This window comes from Lutra lutra, chromosome 15, assembly GCF_902655055.1.
Source record: "Lutra lutra chromosome 15, mLutLut1.2, whole genome shotgun sequence".
Classification (NCBI taxonomy): Eukaryota; Metazoa; Chordata; class Mammalia; order Carnivora; family Mustelidae; genus Lutra; species Lutra lutra.
The window spans coordinates 12,721,508-12,748,147 of NC_062292.1; the positions used below are offsets into that span (position 1 = coordinate 12,721,508).

The 26,640-nt window shown below is 41.6% G+C and overlaps 1 protein-coding gene across 4 annotated transcripts in view; it reads right to left on the reverse strand.

Moving 5' to 3' along the window:
- LPGAT1 (lysophosphatidylglycerol acyltransferase 1) overlaps positions 1–26,640 on the reverse strand; it is a 121,591-nt gene that overhangs the window by 63,553 nt on the left and 31,398 nt on the right. The window contains exons 1-3 of one of the 4 annotated variants that reach the window (XM_047704299.1): positions 18,735–18,954; positions 18,286–18,477; positions 17,138–17,398 (exon numbers count right to left, since the gene is read on the reverse strand). In XM_047704299.1, the coding sequence (XP_047560255.1) occupies positions 17,138–17,375 (238 nt within the window). In that variant the 5' untranslated portion in view covers positions 17,376–17,398; positions 18,286–18,477; positions 18,735–18,954. Of the gene's footprint in view, positions 1–17,137; positions 17,403–18,285; positions 18,478–18,734; positions 18,955–26,640 lie in introns of those variants that run through there. The other 3 variants (XM_047704295.1, XM_047704296.1, XM_047704297.1) reach the window with 3 other exon arrangements.

Here is a 26,640-nt window from a genome sequence, read left to right on the forward strand (position 1 = left end):
CCTCCAGAAATGTGAACAAGTAAATTTCTGTTATTTTACATGCTTCTGAAGTAAATTGTTATGGCAGTCATAGGAAATTAATACAGGGAGCACTTCAGAGAGGGAGACGTAACTTCCATTAGATTCTAAAAGCAGTTATCATGAATCCCAAAAGGTAAAGGAATTAACAGCTGTAGGGGATAAAGCAAAACTATCTATAAACAAATGAACCAGAAATTGTGTAAAAACCTGCAGAACAAGTCATTACTTGGAAAAGGCCCCACAGTTCATAAATGTTGAAATAAGAAAATAATCGGCTGTCTCTGGCATCTAATCCAATATCCATTTCATTAGCTCTCGGGAGTTTAACCCTACAAATGCACCAGAAGTCAGTGATTCCTAAACAACCATGTAGCTTATTAAAAATACAGGTTCCCAAGTTCCATGTACTGACTCAATCTCCAGGACAGAGGAAAATATACATACATAAAGCCCCTCCGATAATTCAGATGTGCAGACAAATTTGGGAACAACTACTCTAAGGCAGGGGTCAGTAAACTTTCTGCAAAGGTTGAGACAGTAATTTTGGGCTATATAGGCCAAGAGGCAAAATTGAGTATATTACATAGCTATTTACATGACAAATTTGTTTTCCAACATATTTCTATACATTTTTTAATAGGCAAAATTTAAAATATAAAGCTGAATGCAATTTTTTGCAATACGGGCCTACTAATAAGAAGAATGGAATTTTTTCTTGGGAGGGATCATGTTGCATTTAATTGGGGTTCACAGTGTCTCCTATCATCAGACTGACTGCAAATGGTCATCTGTAAAAACTAGGAGCTGGAGATTTACAAAAAAAAAACAAAAACAAAAAACACCAAAAAAACAAAAACAGGCGATGGGCTGAATTTGGCCCAGGGGCTATGGCTTGGCCAACCACTACAGAAAGATAAAAGGAAGAACTATAACCCTTGCCCTTAAGCAACTGACAAATCAAAGAGACAGGAAGAGCAAAAGCAAAGCAACAGTGAAAAATGTGAAGTGGAATTCGGAATGCTTTATCTCAGAGGGCAGTGCGTCCTAACTATTTCAAACATGAACAGCCTTTTTTAATGTCAAAAAAATACGGCAGATATCTGTCTATACAGTAGTTCTTTTACCACTGAGTGAAAATATCCATCACAAAAAGCAGCAGCAAAACATCTATAATGCTTTTAAGGGATTTATTAATTAAAACAGCAGCTACATGTATTTGAAAAAGATTAACACACATTTACGAGACATATTATTTATTCACCCACAGATGGTACTTAATATGTGCATGGATTCCCACCCCTAGAGAAGTCTGGGGTGCTGCAGCCCAAAGGTTAGGAACCACAACTACAGAGCAGATGCCAGAGAGGCTCCGAGAGAAAGGAACAGTGGAAGCTAGACCAGTGGGAGTACAGGGATCGTGGAGGCCAGCAGGGGGGCGAGGGGTCCAAGGCGAACAAAAGCGCCTGGCTCCAGGGGTCCCCAACAGACCAGCTTCTGCCACCTGCCGCTGACAAACACAAAGACAGAGAAATGAGCGGTGGTGAAACACGAAAGAAATGTATTTCAGGGAGGCCAACACTGAGAAGAAAGGGGACTCGTGTCTCCAAAAGGCTGGAAATACTTCAGGCTTCTATATGGAAAATATGGGACCAAGGTGGGCAGGTAATGTAAAGGCAGGCACGGAAGTTTAAATTGATCATCCTTTTGGGGTCAATCACAGATGGGGTCTTGGTGGCTCAGGGCTGTCCTTGTTGCTTGCGGGGGTGGTTCTGGTCCCCATCATGGGAACGCTTTGCCCTCAGGATCTTCCACCTGAGCCAAGAGACAAGCTGGAAAGAAGAAACCAACTGAAAAGTTTGAGGTCAAAAATGGAGGCAGCCCAAGTCCTCTCTCAGGATGTCAGGGGTTTAGATAAGGAGGTAGAAATTTTCAAGGAAACTGAAGAACAGATTTGACGGTGTTAAAAACAAAAACAAAAAACCGCACACACACAAAACCACAGGCCCAAAATGGTTGTCACTTAGATCGAGTTCCCAAACTGGTACTTAATATGTAATCTAACTGTAGTTCCAGCTTCCCCCAGAACTGTAGTCTTAACCTGGCCAGCCAGGAATTTTTCAATCCACACCAATGAGTCTGCAACGTGGGCCCTCACCACCCCCCAAAGAAAGATGAGGTAATCGGCACAAGACATTTTGCCTTAAAAAAAAAAAAAAAAAAAAGACACCTTGCCTTTCCCCCAGAAAGTGGCTTTGCCTGGAACAATCCTTTTCTTTTGCCAATAGCTTTCTTGCCCTCCACCTTCTATAAAATCCTTCAGTTTTTGTACAAATCATGGGAGCACCTCTCTACTTGCTAGACGGCATGCTGCCCGATTCACGAATTGTTTAGTAATTAGATCTTCAAATTTACTTGAATTTTGTTATATAACAGGGAACAGAAAGAACATCAACAAGAGAGGGCAGGAGGCTGAGGGGACACCTTCGTAAATAAGAGTTCAGAACAGGATCAAACTAGGCAGGCCTGCCTCTGCCACCAGAGCCAACATTTAAGTGCTTTCCACGAAATGTATCGAACGGATAAGTGGTGCCTCATTCAATCTCCTCTAAGAATAGTTTCCTCAATATGTGAGTCGTGTAAGTAAATGACCAGGGTTTCATCATGTCCTACTCTAAGTGGTTCAACATCTAGATTCTTCCATCTCAAAAAGTTTAAACAAACAAACAAAAAAAAACAAACTGAAAAGCTTTCTTTTGACCCAATTTCTCTCTTGTAACTATTGCCCCTCGTCTCTCAGAGCCACACTTCTGGGAAGTCACACGTTCACGTTTCCATTTGACCTCCTCCCATTCATCATTCACCTCCGGTGCGCTCCAGTCCAGTTTCCACTTCTACCACCTCCAAGAAGCTGCTCTTGCCAAATGCAGCAGCAGGCTAATAAGTCAGCTCTCATCTTCCAAAACATAAACTGTCTGCAGCACTCCCTCAGCCCCTCCCTTGAAACACTGTTGACTTCTGCCACCACCGCGCTCCTAGGGCAGGCACTCCTTCCACTCCTCTAATGTTCTCAGAAGCTCCAGCATCCCACTCTCCCCTGCCTCAAATTGGACATTTCCTCAGTCTGATCCTGGGCTTCTGATCCCTTCGTACTTCGAGGCACCTACAATCTCCCAGGGGGATTTCCTCCAGCCCTGGCTTTAAATACCTACCAGAGGCAATTTCCCCATTCATCTTCCTAATGCAGGTTTCTCCTCTAGGTTTTGGACGGCGTGTCTGTGGTTATTGCCGGGCTCCACTGAGATGCTTCTCATTCATCCTATGCTGAAGTTTTCTCTTTCCTCTTAACATTGCTCTTCTCTGAGCTTTTCTATCTACCCAGCAGCTCACGCCAGAAACCTCATGGTCATCCCTATCCCCTGCCCTTCTACCACATCCTCTATGGGCCATGACTCAGAAAGTCCTGCCCACCTTCTTCCTAGAAAACTCTCCAATCAGTCACTTCCTTCCACCTCTACCACCATCAGCTAGAAAGGCAACTGTTACCTCACCGAGATAAAGTGAGAATCTTCCTGAAGGCAGCCCCTGCACACCCTCCCTTTCCTCTCATCCATTTCCACAAAGTGGGCAGAGCTTGGAATTATAGGTATGAGTTTGAGCCCATCATTCCCGGATGTAAAATCCTTCAATGGCTTCCTCTTAGGATAAACTTCAGAATCCCTACCGGGCACTACAAGACCTCACTAGATTTGGCTTCTTTCTCTCTTCTTCGTCCCCCACCCCCTGCTCCTCTCCTCATTCACTCCCTGCTGCAGCCAACCTGGTCCTCCCTTTGTTGCCACCAACCTTCTTCATCCTCTGAACATGCCGCCCCTTCTCCAGCATCACCAGGCCAACTCTTACCTACTCCTCAGCTCTCAGTCTCGCTTTCTCAAGGAAGCTATTCCTCCCTGAAACTACATGTCCCGAGATTCAGCCCCCTGTTACTTGCTCTCAGAGCCCCTCTTCCCAGTTGTGATCACACGGTGGTCATGTGACTCCTGTCGTCTCCCGCAAGAAATGTCAACCGCAGAAGAACAGATGTGCTGTTCATTCTGCTGCTGTCCCCCACCACCAGCACAGTGCCTGGCAGAGCCGGCACTCAAGTATTTATTATCAGAATAGGTGGATGAATTAATTAGAAGACAGTTAAACCTAAGTTGCTTTGGAGATTTCGTAATTTATAAACATAGATGTTAATATTTTAGTTGGACTATGGCTTAAATGACTAATGACAAATTATTTTTATTTATTGATTAAAGCAGAACTGTACTGAGCTACATACCATTAGCTAAGCTTGAATGTCCTCAAATGTATTTCTCAGACTATAAAAGCTACCAGGCTAGCTTTTATTCATTTAGACATACCTTTCCCCAGAGGTTAACATAGTTGTTTTCCTAGGCATTAATATAATTATAGCCATAATAACGATGATATTATTAAGTTCTTTATAGAATTCAAAACATCACGCTATCCAATCAACATTAAGGCTTCATGAAACATAAACAGGACCTCTACTTTTACCGATGATGAAATGGAGGCTCAGATAGGTAACTAGCTCAAAGTTATAAAATTAGCAAGTGATGGCAGCAGGAACCAAACTCATACTACTCAAAAGTCAGCACTTTTTTCTAACATATCATGCTATCTCTAACCTCACACTTACTTAGCAATATCTATTACTTGTTCAAAATACATCTGTATATATCTACCTGAGGTTTAAAATGGCTTTAAATGATTATTTCAGTTTTGAAATGATTGCTGGTGTTGGGGGGAAAGGGTAAAATAGGTGAAGGAGATTAAATTACACTTATCGTGAGTCACTCACTGAGAAATGTATAGAATTTGTTGAATCATATTATATACATGAAACTAATATAATACTTTTTGCCAATTATACCTCAATAAAAATTAAAATAAGTAAAAATAAAACGCCCAATTCAGTCTCTCACATACAAAAAGCAATTTCAGTCTACCCATAAAAAAACAGCCCACAATTCTTATTCAAATGACACCCTTGTTCTTTATCGATGTAATCTATATTTTATTCTACAAAATAGATTTGGCTTCCAGTTAATTTTCTTCTCTGATTTAAATTAACTTTAAAAATGGAACGCTCACATTAAGGGAAAATGTGCATACTGATCTGTTTTTCAGAAAACTTTTCACAGGTGCACTTCGGACACACAGTTGGTGTGTCCATCTACGAAAAATAAAAACCATGCCAAAAATCCTTTTGGTGGGAATAACCTAGATCACATTCTCTGGCACAGTTTCTTACAAATTAGTAACTATTAACTGACAATAGGTAGTTGATAAAGATTTGATTGATCTATTACACAAGATACTTCTACAACTAATGTCCTGTTTTCTTGAGAAGAGCAGACTGGAAATAGTTATTCCTTATAACCATATTTCTAAGACAGCTACTAGCAAAACACATAACTACAAAGCATCTCCTCAGTAAAGAGGTAAGGGGTCACTTAACCCAAATATGAATATTAATTCATACTGACTCAATTAATCCCAGCTGATTTTCAACAAGGATGCCAAAACCATTCAATGTGGAAAGAACAGTCTTTTCAACAAAAAATGCTACGACAACTGGATGTCCACATGTCAAAGAATGAGGTTTGGGCCCTTATCTTACAGCATATAGAAAAATTAACTCAAAATGGATCAAAGACCTAAATATAAAAGCTAAACTCAAAAGAAAACATAGGTGACAATCTTCATGATACTGAATTGGGCAATAACTTCTTAGATCTGACACCAAAAGTGTCATCCAGTGAAATCAACCAATGAAAAAATATTTAGGGGTAGTATACAGAATATAGAAAGAAACTTATAACTCAACAATAAGATGACACACAACCTCATTTTAAAAATGGGAAAAGGATCTGAATAGACATTTCTCCTAAGATTTACAAATGGCTAGTGAACAAATAAAAAAATGCTCAACATCATTAGTCATTAGAGAAATGCAAATCTAAACTATCATGAGCTGCCACTTCACATCCACTAGGATGGTGGATTAAGAGAACAACAAAAGGCTAGAAAATAGTAAGTTTTAGTGAGAGAGCAAAGATCGTGGAACTCTCCTACATTGTTGGTGGGAATGTACAATGGGACAGCTGCTAAGGAAAACAATTTGGCAGTTCCTCAAAAAGTTAACACAGAATTATGATATGACCCAGCAATTTGACTCTTAGGTCCTGGAGAATTGAAAACATATGTTCACACAAAAACTTGCACATGAATGTTCACAGCGTTATTTGCAATAGCTAAGATGTGGAAACAACCCAAATGTGCATCACCAGATGAATGTATAAACACAATGTGATCTAACCACACAATGGAGTATTACTGAGCCGTACACAGGAATGAAGTACTGATCCATGTCACAGTACAGGTGAACCCTGAAAACATGCTCAGTGAAAGAAGCCAGACACAAAGGACCACATTTTATACAATTCCATTTATATGAAACGTCCAGAATAGGCAAATCCAAAGAGACAGAACATAGATTCATGGTTGCCAGGGTCAGTTGAAGGGTGGAGAAAATGGGGAGTGACTGCTAATGGGCTTGGGTTTCTCCCGAGGTTGATGAAATATCCTGGAATTAGTCAGTGATGATGGTTGCATGATCTTGTGACTATACTAAAAACCACTAAATTTTACATTTTAATACAGTGAATTTTGCGGTATGTGAATTATACTTCGATTTAAATATATATTATAGGTCCTTAACACCGAATCTATACCGATCATAGTCTTCTGATGATTCAGAAACATCTTGGTGTATTTAAATTTGCAGATGTTTTTCCCCTTAAAGTGTCAAATAATGCAAGCTTCAAATTAATAGCATATGCAAAATGTATCTTATGTACATGATTCATAATGTTTCTTAAAGTTTAATGAGTAGAAAAAAAGTCTGGGAAAGGTGTTATGCTAATAAACTTCATCAGAGCTATTAAACCATAAGAAAAAGTATAACCTCCCAATTAAAATTTATGCATGCTTTTTACAATAGTAGGTTTTACTATAATTTAAAGTTATAGAAATCAATTAGGCTTGCTTTGTTTTTTATATTTTAAAACATGAAAAGCAAAGAGTAGTAACTAGTTTTAATAACGTAGACTTTATGGGGCGGTTGGGTGGCTCAATCGATTAAGCGGCCGACTCTTGGTTTCTACTCATGTCATGATATCATGGGTGGTGAGATCAAGCCATGCATGGGGCTCCATGCTCAGCAGGGAGTCTGCTTGAAGAGTCTTTCCCTCTGCCTCTCCCCCACTTGCTCTAAAATAAATAAATCTTAAAAAAAAAAAAAAATCTAGATTTTACATGATTATATTCAGAAGAAGAAATGAAGCTTCTACTAATTAAGGAGTATACAACAGTAGCAAATACTTCACCAAGTAGTAATATAGTACATGAAATTTGAAAAACCTTGTGACCATGTTCTTCTAATGGCACTTCATTTCTCAGTTTCCATCACATGCCTTTGCTACATGAAACCCACAGCTGAGGTCTCTAACAAACTTTCAGTTTTTAATGGTAGAGCTTATGAGCTTATAGGCACTGGTAAGGCATATAAGTGCAAAATTATCATACGTCTAACAGAAACAGACTAGTAACTGTCTTTGAGTTTTTTAAAATAAATATTACCTATGCCTCTGGGGTCTAGGCAAGTAATGCACATGAGCAAAGCAGGCCCAGAGTTAAGACAAGGAAGCAGTGGGATATCTTGGGTGCACTAGAGATCACAGGCTCCATCCAAAGGAAGTGGCCTTTATTTAGCTTGGGCAAACTTTTGCCAGACAAGAATAAGGACCCAGCACGGCCAGAATTCTAATTTCTCAAGGAAGTTTTGGTTTTATTTTTTATGTTCTGCGAAATCTCCCTAATTTTGAAATGTTGGCAACTAATGAGAAAAAGCTAAAATAGTGCAAAGGCCAAATCAAGCTGGTCAGTTGCTGAATACGGCCACTAGTTTGCAAGCTCTGAAAGGAAACTCTTGAAACTAGTTTATAACAAATAAACTACAAATATAGTATAATATATTTAGTATGCAATATATTATACATATGTCGAATATATTTAATATGTGTAATATACTATACATGTATTTATCAAAGTTTGGGGGGGCACTGGTCACCCTTAAAGTTCTCAAGGTGATCCACAGACCAGATCTAGTATTAAGATTACATTTCAGGGGCGCCTGGGTGACTCAGTGGGTTAAAGCCTCTGCTTTCGGTTCGGGTCATGGTCCCGGGGTACTGGGATCAAGTCCCGCACTGGGCTCTCTGTTCAATGGGGAGCCTGCTTCTCCCCTCTCTCTCTCTGCCTGCCTCTCTGCCTACTTGTGATCTCTGTCAAATAAATAAAATCTTAAAAAAAAAAAAAAAGATTACATTTCATATACTCCTTACTGAAGTACCAAAGGTCACTCACTCCTGTTCATTTTGGTGACACTTTTTTCCTGTAGCCAAGTGGAAATAGAGGGGATGTCTTAACTATACTCTGCTGACAAGTAGTCCAAGAATCGAAACAGTCTGGGAAACACTATGAGGAAAAAAAATTGGTGAGGCTATTTCTTGCTTTTGGACAGACCTTAAAGAAAATTAATTAGGGGAGTGCCTGGTGGGCTCAGTCAGAGAGGCATGGGACTCCTGATCTTGGGGTTGTGAGTTTGAGCTCCATGGTGGGTATTGAGATTACTAAAAAAAAAAAAAAAGAATGAGGTGGTAAAACTGGTCTCCAGTTTATAATAATCAACTAGTAGTACGGTAGAATAGTGACAGAACTATCTGAATTATAAACACACAGTTGAATAAAAATCCTGTGTTGTTGTGTTGTACTTTCTGATATGTACATGGTGGAGTTACAGATATGAACCTTCCTAAAAAATACACATAATAACAAGGAGAAAGGGAAAAAAAAAACTTTACAAAACCCCCTTTTTTTTTTTTTTTTAGCAAACTTAGGAGAAAAAAATATAAAAACTCCAAAATACATAAAATCAGGGCTAAGATCAAATAAGGCCACTATCAGAAACAATCTATGATGGGAATGAAGAGCCAAGACAGAATGCGGCATGTGATGAGGATTACCCAGGAGTGGCAGATCTCCAAAAACAACAGTAAAAATGCACTTCTTTAAGGAGAGAGGTTTACACTAGCATGGGTCCCTCCAGTCACAGCTACAAAGGAAGGAGTAGGAAGTCCAGAACGGGTAGCAAAAGGCCACCTAGGCTCAGTCTGGTTTGGAGAAGCAGAGGACCTGTAGCAACACAGAGAAGCACACCCAGATGCCATATGTAAAAAGATTTCCTCTGAGGCAGAAATCTGGAATCTACCCTGGCCCTCTTACAAAGAGCTGACTGAGAAAAATCCAAATCGTTAAAGTACAAGGAATAAAAAGGTAACTGGCATAGCATTCACTTAGAGATACCATAAGAAAAATGGCAGAAATGAGCAGCACAATGTACTAATTGTAGAAGGATGTTCACTAGAAAAATATTATAATGTATAAGATAAAAACTATAAATATTCTTGGATGAATGTAAGAAAATCAGTAAAGTTACTACCACACGCATAAATATAAGAACTCAAGGAAGAAATGTCTAGACAAGAGGAATAGTGAAAGCATGAACTGAAAGAACTCAAGAAAGAAACAAAAGAATACACAAACCCACCACAGAAATGAAGAAACTGAAATGAGAACAAAGAAAAGAGATATTGCGTAAGACACCATAAGAGACATTAAAGACAAATATACACAACATGAAAAAGTTTTAAAATGACTGAAGAGAAAACGACAGATTTTAAAAAGATACACAAAGGGAGATCCAACAAACATAAAATCAGGGTCGCCAAAAGAGAAAACCAAAACAAGCAAATGACATAAATATTCAAAGATATAATTAAAGAAAACTTCCCTGAGATAAAAATAGATTTAAAGTACATAATAAAAGGGCACACATGTCCCAGCTTATCCTATACCAGCATATCCTAGTAAAACTACTAAATATTAGAGAGAAAGAATCCTTTGGGCAGATAGGCAAAAAAAGATCCAATCATTAATATGGGGGAAAAATCCAAGATGGGTTCAGACATCTTCGCAGCAACACATAAGGTCAGAAGACATTTGTATACACCTATATTACTTAAGGCAAACGTGAGCCAAGGATTTCTTTTTTTAAGATTTTATTTAATTTGACATAGAAAGACACAGCAAGAGAGGGAACAGAAGCAGGGGGAGTGGGAGAGGGAGAAACAGGCTTCCCACCAAGCAGGGAACCCAATGTGGGGCTCAATCCCAGGACTCTGGGATCATGAGTTGAGCCAAAGGTAGGTGCTTAATGACTGAGCCACCCAAGTGCCCCTAGCCAAGGATTTTATTGCTTGCTAAGCTGTCCTTCAAATGTAAGGTAAAAAAGAAAGTTCTAAACATGTTTGTAAGAATAATATTCTCATATCATTGCCATGATTCTTTATGGAGAAATTACTAGAGAATGAACTTCAGCCAACCAAAGAATGACTGGGAGAAACTGCAAAAGTGCTTGGGTGAGCATTATACATATATTTAACTGAAGAATTAGGACTAAAACAGAAGGAGGTAGGGTGATAAACAGAACATAAATATTATAGGCCTTGACAATGCACAAATGCAAATAACAAAAAAATTAGGAGAAAGCAAACAGGAAGTGTCATAAGCTCACTGATTACCTTGACATAATAGCAAGGAGTCAGTGGATAGTCTTAAAGCTCACAAATCAAGTACTAAAGTACAAGCATATATAATATTACAAACGCAAATACTATCATGAATAAATACTATTGCTATTGACTAAGATTTGGTGATGGAGAAGAAAAAGGGGAAGAGAGAAGATTTAAACAGAATATTACCTTTGTTCCTTGAGAAGAACCAAGAGTTACTATCAGAGAACCAAGAACATCATTTAAAGCAACAAGACTAAAATACAAACCTACCTAAATATCACAACAACAAAACTGCAAAGAAAAGCAGACAACACAGTGAAAGAACTAAAATATGTGTGTGTATGTGTATGTGTATGTATGTATATATATATAGAGAGAGAGCAGAAAACATAAAATAAAATGCCAGAGCCCAGATAAAGCAAATCTGACATATGAATAAATGTAAATAGATTCAACTCATATGAAAACAAAGAGATTTACAAATTTACTCATAAAGCACCTGGGTGGCCCAGTTGGTTAAGCATCGGTCTTCAGCTTGGCTCATGATTCCCGGAATCAAGTCCCACATTAAACTCCCTGCTCAGCAGGGAGTCTGCTTCTCCTTCTCTCTCTGCCCCTCCTCCCTGCTTGTGCCCTCTCTCTCTCTCTCTCAAATAAATAAATAATGAAAATTAAAATTAAACAGATGTTCTTAAAAAAACCAAATTTACTCATAAAGCAAAACCCAACTCCATGTTGATTACTATACATACATCTAAATCAAAGTAATTTTAAAAGTTTAAAAACAAAAGGATGGGCAAAGAAATATCAGGCGAACATAAAAAGAAAGTAGGATGTGTTTTCCCCAGCTCTTTCTGACTCCAGCGTCTGTGGTGGTAACCACTACAAACACTGCAAATACTGCTTCAGGTTTTCCGTAACAGGGCATACGGGTATGTGTGCGTGAATGAGTATTCTCTGTACTAAAAAAACGGATCTAAATTAACTACTCAATTATATATGATCTTTGAAATAAGACCAGATATCAAATTTAGGGTACTACCAGATTGCTGAGCTTAAAGCATTAAATGATATTTACATTTAATGGTGTTTTTCCATATAAAAATCAAAACACTCCTGAACACTCCTTTCCTGGATTCATGTCCATGATGCCATGGACACAACATCATGCAGTAAGTCCTCACTTGGATGGCAATCTAGTATAAGCACTCAAGAACTAAAATCCCAGTTGAAATGTTGTTCTCTGTAAGGGTAGAGATTCAAGGAAGTGGTATTTCGTTAATTTCGTCAAAAAGTACACTACAAATAGAAGCAAGACTTTTTCTTAACCTCCTGCAGAAATCCCTAGCTATGACATTGTTTTCAGGTGTTGTAGTTTTGGAAAGAGATTTCATGTCTCAGAAACAAAAGGGCAATATGGGTAGGGAAGATGAAGAGACTCTAGGAATATTATATAAAGGTCAGTAATGACTCTGCCTGTGGCAACATCAACTCAGCGCTCAAGAAGTTAACTGTGACGCTCGGTGTTTGAATTTCAAAACCAATAACAAAAGGAAGGTATTGTTACTACACCAACCTGGTAAGCCTGTTGTGAGCATTTAGTGCCTGAAATCTTCAGGACCCTGCCTGGCTTATACTTAGCTCATATTACCATCATGAAGATCCAGAGTTTAAACTGACATATTATGCAAAAGTCTTTTAAATCTATTATAATTACCGATTATCCAGTTAGCCCAACAGAGAAGTATCTCCCTAATGGGAAAAAAAAAAAAAAGGCATTTAAAGCCATTCAGTCCCTAAATTCCCTATTCCCTGTCGGCTACCACCTACCACTGATGCGAGATCAGGAGCCCTTCCTCTTTAATCCCATGGTACATGTCTATGCGAGCATTCTACCAGGATGTTTGTGCTGTTGGTGTACCGACTTCCCCACCAAGGCGTCTGCGAACTCCTTAGAGACAGCCTCTATGTCTTGTGCACCTCAGCACCTCCAGACACCTGTTCCCACACATAACAGACGCTCAATAAAGGTGTTTTAAATTAACAAATGTGATACCGTAGGAAATGGATATATATGCATATATTTATATGTGTGAAAAACACCATCCAGTTCAGGGTCTGTGTTCTGCGGACTGCAGTGCCCTTGCTCTCTGATGTTTCAAGAAGGCAGGCAGCCAAGGCACCTCGGCTAGGACCAAGAAAGAAAAAAGCAATCATTCAAGAAACCCGTAAGGGGCCCTCTGTGAGCTTCAGGCAACAGACTAGGCTCTAGGGTTATAAAGTCCACATTTCCATCTGTAAAGAGCTCCCAGCCCCATGGGCACCTAGCAGCGGAGGATCTCACCCCCCCTCCCACTAGGGAGCAGAGATGTTAAAGTTAAAACCAGATTAAACCATGCGACTCCCAGTTCTACCCTGCAGTGCTCTTTCCACTAGAACAATGCCTTTCATATGTTGAGAGGGCTCACAGTAAAAACCCATTCTGTAGCACTCCCTAGTAGATACACACACGAATGATCTTTTCATCTTCGCTCTATTCTATTTCACTTTTTTTTTTTTTAAATGTTCAGCCCGACACTAAATGGCTTATGACTCAAAAGTGGAAAAATACTGCTCTAGGAGATATATTTTTAAAACTTTCTCTAGAATTTCAACATCAGATATAATTCCTAATAGTTTTTCTCATGCAATGAATTTGTACCACAACAAAAATAAATAAATAAGACGCTATCAGAGACTCAAATAACCGACAAAGACTAACAGAGTCATGACGGCTGCCACTTGGGGAATGGGAGGAAGCTAAACCTATCTCTGTCAGCTTTCTCTAAAGCCATCAATCCAAGGGAGAGAGCATTTGCTAGGCAAAAACAACCTAGTGGCAAGCCTCCTGACACCCCAGCTCCTTTCCAGCCAGACTATGGCCCAAAAGACTCTTATCCTATATAGAAATTCTGGAGCTTCCACTTACAATGAATTTTTTTTTAATAATTCTGTGTAAGAGACTTTAATGAAATGTGTTTGGATGAGGAACAATGAATTTATTAAGATAAGTGAATGAAAATCAAAATAAACTATTTGAAACACATTTTACTTAAAACAAACAAACAAACAAACAAAAACTCTCTCTGAAATTTGCCAGTCCTCACTTCAGTTGAGGGGAGAAAAGTATAATGATTTATCCCAGATCTGAATAAAACATGCACAAATGGATCATTAATTACGTTCTATGTCTTTTGGTTCGCTCTCTGAAATATTAGGGCAAAGGCAGTACACAAATTTTCCTCAACATGAGATGTTTGTACAACACTTGCCATGAAAGGAAATGTAGCAGCAGCAATCACCATTACCTAGTAGCAAGCTAGAGATGAAAACCCCAATGTCACCAGAATTCTTTCAAAAATTGTGTTCCCCTGGAAAGTCACAAACAGGCAGCAGCAAGACCAGAAAAGCCCTTTCTCCATGTTCTAGGTCCACAGGCAGTACTCCAGCTCTGAAAACACCAAGTATAAGAATATTCATTCAAGGTCTTGGGCTGACTAGCCTCACCATTCGCCATCCAAGAAGCAAGTCTGAGTTTATAGGACTCTTTTTTGTGACATTTTATAAAAATAAGACAATTTTTTTTAAAAAGCTTTAATAAACCTTCCTGTCTTCCCAAGAGAAATGTGTTTAGAAAAATATCCTTTTTATAAAGATAAAGTCCATTTTCCAAAGAAAAAGGAGAAAGGCATACTATTTGTTAGACTTGCCCAATAGAACTTTCTGTGGCAATGCAAGCGTTCTGTGTCTGTGCTCTCCAGTACAATAGCCACTAGCCACCCAGGACCCAGCACTTGAAAGGTGGCTGGTGTAACTGAGAAAGTGTATTTTCAATTTTATTTCATTTTAATTAATTAAAATTTAAACAACAGCATTTGGCTAAGTACCTACCATATGGGGTAGCATAGATTAGAGAATCAACGTAAGCAGCAGAGCTGGCTAACTGACTTGTCTCAGACTGAATATCACAATTTGAAAAAAATGATATTCAATATCAATATTCAATTTTCAGCTTCCCAATTAACATTTAATTAATTAAGTTTTCCTCAGAAGTGGTTTTTCAACAGCTTGGCAATTTTTATTCCAAAACATGAACATCCCAGATCTGCTGAGCACAATTCCTCTGGCAATGTTCAATTTTCCATCTGTGAAACTTAAGCAGAGGGGAAGGGAAAAAAACTGAAACCCACCTTCCTCTTGATACAAAGGGAAGAAATGGAACACATAATCCAGACCAAACGCTAATTTAACCTTCTAGGCTCTCTCATGGATACACCTGCTCATCAGCCCCCGCTTGTGTTGCTGCTTTAACCCAGCTGTGGCTTTCCACAAAAGTCTTTCCTACATTTGTTTGATCTCTTGATTGTGTTCCCTTGTGATCAGGCCATGACCATGACCACCACCTATAGGAAAACCAATTAAAATATAAACACTAAAATATTCTCTATTTAAGTGGTCAGAATGCAGTAGCCTGAAGGGAACAGATGCTTCAGAAAGACTAAAATATGCAGATCACGCCAAGACCACTTTCCAAGCAGGTGGCAAAAGAAAGCTGCGCAGTTCCATAGTCAGCGAGGGAAAGACAACGCAAGAAAATATGCTCAGAAATGCGTTGCGGCCATGCTGTGGCCAAAGAATAACTAACTTCAAGCAGCATCACTGCACTCAGTATAGTCTCAAGGTCAATGCTGAATGTTGTTCAGCTTTTCATCATGCTACAGTCTATACACAAATAAACCACACACACGAGCACAAGCGTTTCACTATTTCATTGTGTTTAAGTAGAATGAACTTCTAGAACTTTATCTAAAAATACTGTGAGTTGATTTAAAACCAGTAAAGGAGTAGGTTACATGCAGAGCAAAGTCACTAGTACCACATACCGTATTTGGTGATGCTTAAACTATACAGAGCAAAGCAATTCTAAGATAGCGGTGTAACTCAGGTAAGAATTCAGCATCATAGCTGAGACTTCATTTTTTTCCTCTACCACTACCACTACCACCACAAGGTCTTAAAAAAGGAGTTTGAAGCTCACCTACTCTATCCAAAGAGTATCAGGGTCTCAATGAGACCCAGAGCAATGCATACACTAGCCTGGGAGCTTTGGGTCTTGCAGAATAACAAACAGCTTTGCCAAAAGGAAAAAATGCTCCATCTAGGGCAAATGAGAGCACTCTGACCTAGCAAGAGTCTGTTAGACTCCATAAAACCTAAGCATTGTCAGTTCTTTTCTTCTGTGCATGGATAAAATCTACAGATGCAGCCTGGGCAGGAAAGGAGGAGACAGAGAATTTAAAATGGGAACTGCCATGCTGTTTGACCCTGAGGAGTAGCCTCGTACCCTCCTCACTCTTCCAAGCTATGTACTACAGACTCCACTGACCGCAGCATCTGCGGCATGGTCTCTAAGGAAGCTATCAATTATAAAATTCTATGATAAAAGCCTCAATGTCTAAGACAAGTGCTAGAAACCTCAATGCTTTTTTTTTTCTCATCATCTTAATTCTTAGGGGGAAAACGTCAAATAAATATAATAAACAACACAGAATTTTCACAGCAGAGGCCCAAGTTCTCAAAGCACAGAAGGCTTATAAACAGAAAATAAAAATAAACACTACTTCTCATTTAGTTCTTTAAAAGTCCGCTTCAGAATAGCATTACTCCTGTGCCCCAAAATGCAATTTAAAGGCAGAAATATAAACCTACTTAAAGACACCCAGAATATAAATTAACATAGATAAAACAATTCTTATATTTAAGTCTCATACAGATTTATGAGATTAAAATATAGATTCCAGTAAACAAAAGAAACATACGTAAGAGAAAAGAAAGCCACGTTTTGCTTGACTTAAGGTGTTAACACAGTACAATACGACATTAAATGAAAAAACTTACTAAACTATCTCAGTACAAATATGGCTCAGTCCTTCTTCTAAATTCCTACTATATTTATGGGCTAAATATGTTATTTCATTTTACAAGCCCTCAAGTCCTATATAACCCACTCCTATTTCTCTAGGTGAGTTTTGGCAAGCGGGTTTTGATAAATGTCAAGCACATTAAAAACATATTATTTAACAGATTTATCAGTATATAACTATGAAATTACGCATCTGAAAATATCATCCTTCCTAAATTGGGATTCTGAAAAAAACTCAACAGAACTGTTTTCTATTTTTTTTTTTTACAAGCCAAAGCAGCAAAGCATCTTTCAACCCAAAGTGTAATATATATTTAATCGTGGCTCCTGACTTAAGCATAACATTACAAATTGTTTCATACGCGTTAAACAAAAGTGCTCACGCTCTTACCTGTATATCCAGCATACCATCCCCAAGAAGCCACCATTCCTAAAAGCCATTTATACATGATTCCTTCAATATACCAGAACCGCTTACTGTCCAGCAGTCGAAGGGGCTGAAGTATAATTACATAGCAGATGTAGGATAAAATAGCAACCAGGTTGTTGGCGACCATGAAGGCAAACCTCATCAGGGCTTTCACCAAGATCCAGCCCAGCCACGGAGCTTCTTCCAAAGTCACGGCCATGCTCACATTGGCGTCCGTCCTGTCTTTCTGAGGTGAAAGAAACATTCATTTAAAAAGGAAAATGGATTATACACATCCAAACAGTCACCGACACAGAAATCCGCCTCCAGCACAAAAACGCCAGGAAAGCCGAGGATCTAAGCTTTCCAGGTGTAGTACCTCGGGGATCTCTCCGGGAAATTCCAGAGGGGGACAGAGAGCGAGGAGGAGGAGCCGCACAAGGTCAAGGGAGCTGTTAGCAGAGGCACAGGGTATGTCATAATATATTTAGCAAATGATAATACTATTCCCACTAACTAATCAGCGGCTGTCCCCGCACCGCGCCTCACTGCAGTCTGCTGTGGGCACTTTCAGGAAGAAAAACAGACCCACTTGCTTCAGACAGCCTCAGTCTCCCCAAACTGACGACACGAGTGACAGAAGGCTGTTGCAGGGACCCGATCCTCTTTCCCAGCTATGAGAACCGGGGTACCCGCACCACCCCCATTCCTGGACATCGGTCGTGCCTTAGAAAGCTCTCTAGCATTAGCAGAGTTATGCCAGCAGTGTTCGTTTGCGGCAAAGGGGTTTTTGCCCACCCCCCCCTTTTTTTAGGGGGAAAAGGAGAGGGGCCTACAAAAGAGGGCAGAAAGGTGAGAGGAAGAAAGTAGGGGCTCACCCGGCGAAAAGAGGAAGGACGGGAGTAGGGGGAGGGGAGCAAAAGCCAGAAGGAGGTGAAGGCACCGGGTCCACGGATGAGGAGAATGAAGTCCCCGAGCAGAGGGCAGACGAGCGAGGGGTGAAGGAAGAAGCGCGAAGGAAGAGGCGACGGCAGTGCCGGGGGCGGGGGGGAACGAGGGGCGCCCGCAGCGGTTTCCGCCGCCCCGGGAAGGGGTCGCGGCGGCGGGGGCGGCCCGCGCGCCGGGCTCACCTCGGCGGGTGCGGACGGCGGGCGGTGGAGCGCGGGGGCGAGCGGGGCCGGGGGCTGGCGGCCCGGGGCGCGGTGCTGCGCGGCGGCGGCGGCGGGTGTCCCCGGACGAGGGGTCGCGGTCATGGACGCGGCGGCGGCGGCCGAGGCGCGGCGCGAGCGGGCGCGCGGGCGCCCTACTCCCCTCGCGGCTGCCTGCGGACAGAGGGACGGCGGGGACTCAGAGGCCGGACCTGTCACCGGGGCGGGTCCGGGGAGGCGGGCGGATGCCCCGCGCCTCCGCCTCCTCCTCGGGGCCTACCGCGCCCTTGTCCCTCATGCCGCCGCCGCCGCCGCCTCCTCCTCCCCGGGCCGCACGGCGACGACACCCCTTCCCCGCCCCCTCCGCGCCTCTCCGGGCCCGGCGCCGCCGCCGCAGCCCCAGGGCCTGCGCCCGCCGAGCCGGAGGTTACCTCGGGCTGGCCGGGCCCTGGCCCGGGCTGCGGGAGCCAGAGGAGCCGGAAGAATGCATGGCCGGCGGCGGGGCCGGCGGAAGGAGGCAGCGGCGGGGCCCGACTCCGCTCCGGCTGCGGCGCGGCCCGCGCCCGGTCCCCGGCGGCGCCGAGACTCGTCCCCCCGGGCCCGGCCGCGTTCGCTGGGGTGGCGCGGAGGGGCGGCGGGAGGAAGCGGCGGGAGCCGACACTGCGGCGGAGCCGCCCCCAGAGCGCCCTCTAATGAAGGCGCCGCGGCCGCCGCCCGCGTCCCGGATCCCGCTCGTTCGCGGGTCAGGCCCTTGGGGTCGCCTGGTCCCTACGCCGGCGGGACCTCGTCGAACCCAGTTCCCGGGAAGAGGGCGGCTCAGAAAGGTCCGGTAACGAGCGGCGAGCCTTACAGCACACGAGGAGCGCCGCGGTCCAAACCGAGAGCCCCCTTCAGCCAACACAGCCGGTTCGCATTGTTAGCGCTCTCCCTCCTCTGACAAACCGATTAGTGCCCAGACTGGGAAGCCGGCTCCTTGAAGGCTGGGTGTCCTCTTTTCTTTCCTAACGAAGCCCAGTTGCTCTCACGGCATCTCTTCTGAACCTCCCCAGAGTATTAGGGTCTAGAGTTTAAAATCAATTCATTTTCAGTGCCAGAATTCTTCTTTCTGGAGAGCACCCAGAACATTAATGAAAATTCCAATTCCCCATCCATGTCCCCATCCCCCTAAAGGGAAAAAAAAAAAAAAAAAAAAAAAGGACTCCAGTGGGAATGGGTGGTCTACACAGAGACAGTGACATTTAGTTAATTGAGCAGGGAAAAGCACTGAGGCATCGCCTGCCATTAAGTGCCATTAAGTAACAAAAATGGTGGCCATAGATATCCCTGGACAGACCTTGTCACTCCTGGACACTGGAGCTGCATTCTGTTTCAAACGCTGACCCCCATAAGGATAACAGACAAATAACTCAATGACCTGCTCACCTGAACATTCTCAAATGGCATACCTACATTTCAGTTTTTTAAAAACCACATAAAATCTTATATCCCTTCATCAAATTTGTAAATGGGGTCAGAGGCCGTTTTTACATGTCCCTAGTGAACTAACATGTTTAATAAATCAGAATGCCAACTATTCTATTTTGAAGATATTTGTTACTGTGTTTGCTTTGGACTTTCAACTATTAACTATCTCTCTCTCTCTCTCTCTCTTGAATTAGCTTGTTGGTCTGCAGGTGAAAGAAAGAGAATTCACTTTTATGCCATATGAAAGAATGCTTTCTATTCCCATTCCCTCTGGCCATGAGGAGATGCATGAAAGCACAGAGCCTGGCTGAACCAATTGATTAGATTCCTTTCCATTTATTATTAATTTGTTTTTATTTATAGATGTTATTTACCTCCTTCACTAATATTATATTTTAACCGCATGGGGCATAAAAAGGCACAGGCCCTATCAGAGAACTTTCCATATAATTTCAACTAACGTGTACCAATAGAAAAGTTAGATATGCTCTTTCCAGTCTTCTGTATTTTCTTTTGAGAATTTAGGTACCAAGGTAATAGCGTCCGTAAATAAGTCTCATGAGAGAAATAATATAGGTATGGTAGATTGTTGTTCAAAAGATGCCATCAGGGGCGCCTGGGTGGCTCAGTGGGTTAAGCCGCTGCCTTCGGCTCAGGTCATGATCTCAGGGTCCTGGGATCGAGTCCCGCATCGGGCTCTCTGCTCAGCAGGGAGCCTGCTCCCTCCTCTCTCTCCGCCTGCCTCTCTCTCTACTTGTGATCTCTCTCTGTCAAATAAATAAATAAAATCTTTAAAAAAAAAAAAGATGCCATCATATTCTTTTTTTAAATTCAAGCATAGTTAACATGAAGTGTTATATTAGTTATAGGTGCACAATATAATGATTCAACGATTCTATATATAATTCATCACAATAAGTATTTTCTTAGTCCCTTTCACTTATTTCACCCATCCTCCTACCCACCTTCTGTCAGGAACCCCCAGTTTGTTCTCGATAGTTAAGAAGCTTTTCCTTGGTTCATATACTTTTTTTCTTTGTTCCTTTGCTTTGTTTCTTAAATTCCACGTATGAGTGAAATTGTATGGTGTTTATCTTTCTCTGGAGGATTTATTATACTTAGCACTATACCCTCTAGATCCATCCATGTTGTTGAAAATGGTAAGATTTCATTCTTTTTTATGGCTGAGTAATCTCTGTGGTGTGTGTGTGTGTGTGTGTGTGTGTGCCCCACATCTTCTTTATCCATTCATCTGTGGATGGACACTTGGGTTGCTTCCCTATCTGGGCTATTATGAACAATGCTGTAATAAACATGGGGGTGGGTATATCTTTTTGAATTAGCTTCTTTGTTTTCTTTGGGTAAATACCTAGTAGTGGAATTGCTGAATCGTATGGTAGTTCCACTTTTAGTTTTTTGAGGAACTGTTTTCCACAGTGGCTGCACCAGCTTGCATTCCTCTCAACAATGAACGAGAGTCCCTTTTTCTCCACATCCTCACCAACACTTGTTATGTCTTATGTTTTGATGTTAGCCATTCTGACAGGTGCAAGGTGTTAGCTCATTGTTGTTTTGATTTGCATTTCCCTGATGATTCATGATGTTGAGCATCTTTTCATGTGTCCCTGGAAGTCTGGATGTCTTCTTTGGAAAAATGTCTATTTATGTCCTCTGCTCATTTTTTAATTGGATTGTTTGTTTTCTTGGTGTCAAGTTGTATAGGTTCTTCTTTATATATCATTATATTTTTTAAGTGAGTAAGACGGGTAAGGCACATGAATTCTATTTGCTTTGTCCCCTTCAGGATTCCCCCATATGCTGGTAAACACTGGCTGACACATAGAAAGATTGTACAGTGGGGTTTGTACCTGGCTCCTGGACCAGTGTGTGGCTGCCACATCACCAGACCGACCAGCGCTCTCCTGAGCTGTATTTAGTACTAACCAGCCAGGCCCAGAGAAGGGCCAGAGGTTGAACAGCACCTTCCACAGTGGGTCTCAAATGTTAGCGTACAAAACACCACTCGGGATGTCTACTGAAAAGATAGATTGTCTCCTGTCAGAACGTTTTGGTACTCCCAGTGGAGCCGGAGAGCCTGCTTTTTAAAAAATATCATCGGTAATTCTGATGTGGGTAGTATACAGAACTTGCTTTAAGAAAACCTGACATAGAGGTATCCAAAGATAATCACATTTTTTCCCTAGACCTTTCCTAATTTTAAATTATTTGATCGTATCTGTTATCTATATTAGTCAGCTTTGGCTGCTGTAAACCATGTAACACAGACTGAGTGGCTTAAACAACAGAGATTTATTTTCTCGCAGTTCTGGAGGCTGGAAGGTTATGATCAAGGTGTCGGCAGGGTCACCCTCTCTCTGGAGCTTCTGAGGAAGTTCCTTCCCAACAGGGTTGTTTTCTCCTGAGGCCTCTTTCTCTAGCTTGTAGATGGCTGCCCACTCCCTATGTCTTAACATGGTTGATGGTGTGTGTGCATGTGTCTGATGTCTGTCTCTTCCTGTGTATCTTCATCTCTACTTATAAGGACACTAATCACATTGGGTGAGGGCCCACCCTCAGGACTCCTATTTTAACTTAATTACCTCCTCAGAGGCCCTGTCTCCAAATGCAGTCCCATTCTAAGGTACTGAGGGTTGGGGCTTCAATGTATGAGCTTTAGGGAGACACAGTTCAGCCATAACATCATCCTTCTACTGCGTACACTGCTTTACACTATTTAAGTAGCTCCTTGTGGAAGGGATATGGAAGCCCCAATTTTGATTGAAGTTAAGCAAACAAAGCAAGATACCATAGTCCAAGCGTAGATATGACCTGGTCTTTTGTTTTGATTTGGTTGGTTGCCCAGGGCCAATGAAGGGGCTTATCTTTTTAACTTTCTTGATGACTGCGGCACATTCAGTTTCAAGACGATTCAGTACTGGGGAGCCTGGGAGGCTCAGTCAGGTGAGCATTCAACTCTCGGGTCGTGATCTCCAGTTGTGGGATTGAGCCCTTTGACGGGCTCCACACTCAGCAGGGTAGCTGCTGAAGAGTCTCTCTCTCTCTGCCTCTCCCTCTGTCCATGTTCTTTCTCTCCCTCTCAATTAATAAATAAATAAATCTTAAAAAAAAAAAAGACAACTCAGTACCTACAATGGGTAAGACTCTGCGTTTAAGCTGACTTCAAGGAGCAATTTCAATGATGCTTAATTTGTAGTATCTCATCTTAGATATACAATGTGTATCTATATAAATGTTTTGGCCCTGCCATCTTTCAACCCACTTAGGTACCCTCCTGAGATTTTTTGTTGTTGTTGTAGCTCATTTCCAAAACAGTCCAGGCAGACACATGTGTGAATGATTTCAATGACACTAACAAGCTTGAGAAGGCCAGGTCTTTCAGAGAAAACTGAGGAAATCAAGGACCTTCTTTAATAGGTTCCTGCTACCTTAGAGCTCTGTTTATCAAAACACAAACATTAATCAAGTCAAGCATTTGACAGCCTTCATGTGTACCCCAACAGGGTGGGGGGAGGAGAGAAAACAGACTCTACCCTACAGCCAGGCGTGTTGGAGTTTCAGTTTCAAAAGCCCACATGTGAACCACAAGAAGATGGTCCTTTGAAAGAGGAAGATGACTTCTCACATTTCCAGGAGTTTCCAGACATTTTAAAACATTCTAACCACAATACCTTAGAAGGTTTGATTCCACCCATCTGGTGGAATACACATTAACTAATCAGATTATAACCAGGAAGGGGCTCCCTTGGGCAGAAGAATCCCCTGGGCCCTCTCTTTTTCCTCGTGGCAATTACAAAAACATTTCACTACCTGGGCCGATCTCTGTGCTAGAGCTTCAGTGATCTAGTTCCTGTCTAGCGGGAAACCCCCTCAGCAGTGCTGTAAGTGTGCGATGAGCTGGCCCAACTACCCCCCGTCACTAAAAATAGTTGCAAACCAGAAATTAGCACCCAAAAGTCAAATTCTGACTGCTAGTCAGCTTTAACTTCAAACAAAAAGGGAAATATATATATTATAAATATATATGTATATAAATAAATATATAATAAATATGTAAAATATATAAGGGAAATGTGTATATTATAAATGTATGCAAATATATTAAAAGTATATAATACATAATAAATATATATTATATAGTAAATATGTAAGCATGTAAACGTATATTTAACATAATTTTTTTATTTTCTATTAGTGTCAGTAATTATTTTATATAAAATGTATGAAGGCTTATAGCCTCAATATTTTTTAGACAAGTTGGGTAAAATCATCGAGACTTGACTGTAGCTTCATTTAAGCCATTTCAGCTACATTTTATTAACAAGGTTGGCCCTAAACAATACTATGAAGTAAATAATTCTCTCTTCTCTACACCCCTCTCCTTTTCAACTGATTTCCCTTTTCCCCTCTTAATATTAAAATGATCCCTAGTTTCCAAAGGGCGCTGAAGACCCGACCTAAGACCCCCACTCTCCCACTAGATTCTCTAAGCTAGAACCTTCTTTCTTAACTGTCCAACATTGCATTTCCTTGCGTTAGCCCTGTTTTCCCTGACTAGTGCGGTAAACTAATCCATGCCAAGTTCTTGCTTCCTACAGGATGAGCACTTTATAAAGGACCTCTTCTTCCTACAGGATGAACACTTTTTTTTTTTTTTAAGATTTTATTTATTTATTTGACAGACAGAGATCACAAGTAGACAGAGAGGCAGGCAGAGAGAGAGGAGGAAGCAGGCTCCCTGCTGAGCAGAGAGCCCGATGTGGGGCTTGATCCCAGGACCCTGAGATCATGACCTGAGCTGAAGGCAGAGGCTTTAACCCACTGAGCCACCCAGGCGCCCCAGGATGAACACTTTATAAAGGACCTCCTAAAATCCCCTGAGTCTAACACCCTGCAGTGGTGATTATCAGGCACTGTAGTAGATGAGTATTCTTGTAAGATATGTGGAGAAGCCTAATTCAGCAAGTTCCTCCCCTGACAAAACCTATGAAGTCATGTGGCACATCTATGAATAAGACAAATACAGGGGCGCCTGGGTGACTCAGTCTGTTGGGAGTCTTAGTCTAGACTTTGGCTCAGGGCATGATCTCAGAGTCCTGAGATCAACCCCCGCCTTGGGCTCTGCTCAGCCCAGAATCTGCTTGAGATTCTCTCTCTCCTGCCCCCTCAAGCTCCTTCCCCCGACCCGTGCACTCGAGCTCATGTTCTCTCTCTCTCTCTCAAATAAATAAATCTTTAAAAAAAAAAGAGAGACAAATTCATATTTAAAATCGTATTTTCCTAACAGAACCAAAATAATGACCTTATTAGTGATTATGTTAAAATGGTAATGACGGCTGACATGTATTGATGACTTTCAACATTCCAGGCCCTGTTCTCAATGGTTTGCCTGCGTTAACTCATTCAGTCTTCACAAAGACGTTATGAGGACCATATCGTTAGGCATATTTTACAGATGGAGAGATTAGACAATCTGCCCTAGGTGGCCCAGCCAGCAAGTGGCAGAGCTGAGACTGGAAAGGCTCCAGAGCCCGTGCTCTTGTCCACACACTACGGTGTCTCTTTAGGAGAGACGGGTGGAAAAGCTCTTCTCCACCGAGAGAGCGAGAAGTTTCAGAAGATGCTACTCTTTTCCGGTCTCACCTCTTATCCCTCCCTCCTCACCCCTCCCCTGATTCGTGCCCCCATGCTCTATTCTGCTCCTCACACTAAGGGAGTCGCCCTCTTGAAAGGACGCTCGGTGTAACCGCGCACATTCAAGTTCATGCGTTCTTTGTTCCGGCTTTTCCCTTCTCTGTGTCTATTTGATTATATTCATCCCTTGGGCTCCAGCTAAGATATCAAAGACTCTCCCACCACTCCAGAATTCATTACCTCTTCCTCATACATATGCTATCACCTGCGTGCTCACTGCCTTGCAATGAGCCTGGCTGTTTTATATGTCAGGTTCTCTGCTGAGATTAGGAGTTCCACATCAGCTGTCTTTCTCATTATCATTTCCCTGGTGTCTAGCTTACTGCCTTCTAGATGGTAGGAAACGAATTTTTTTAAAGATTTTATTTTCAAGTCATTTCTACACCCAAGGTGAGGCTCAAACCCACAACCCTGAGATCAAGAGTCGCACGCTCCACCGACCGAGCCAGCCAGGCACCCAGGAAATGAATTTTTTTTTTAAGATTTTATTTATTTATTTGACAGAGAGAGATCACAAGTAGACGGAGAGGCAGGCAGAGAGAGAGAGAGAGAGAGGGAAGCAGGCACCCTGCTGAGCAGAGAGCCCGATGCGGGACTCGATCCCAGAACCCTGAGATCATGACCTGAGCCGAAGGCAGCGGCTTAATCCACTGAGCCACCCAGGTGCCCCGGAAATGAATTTTTTAATTCAATATTTGTCTAATTTATTCAGATTAAATCATTTTTTTTAATTGACATACAGGATACCTTGAATGTGACATCATCACTATCATCCAAACCAAGGCAGAAGAAATAATATTGCTCATACTTCATTTTTTTTAAAGATTTTATTTATTTATTTGACAGAGAGAGATCACAACTCATACTTCATTTTAAAAGTACTTCAATCTTTGCAGCATGATTGTTTCAATAATATTCGGTGATTAGAAGTACCTCAACTGAATCACTAATGATACAAAAGAATAATAACTTCTTTTATTCTTAAAATAGCATCCTCTCTCTCTTCGCAAACCACCACCTATTTCCAAGCTTCCTAGACAATGTGATCGTCATGTTTTTCTGAAAGTGCCACATTTAACATTGCATTTTCCTGTTCCGGCTTTGACATGGTTTCCCCACGTGGGAAAAAATCTACTCTGAATGTCTCCATCTGGTTAACTT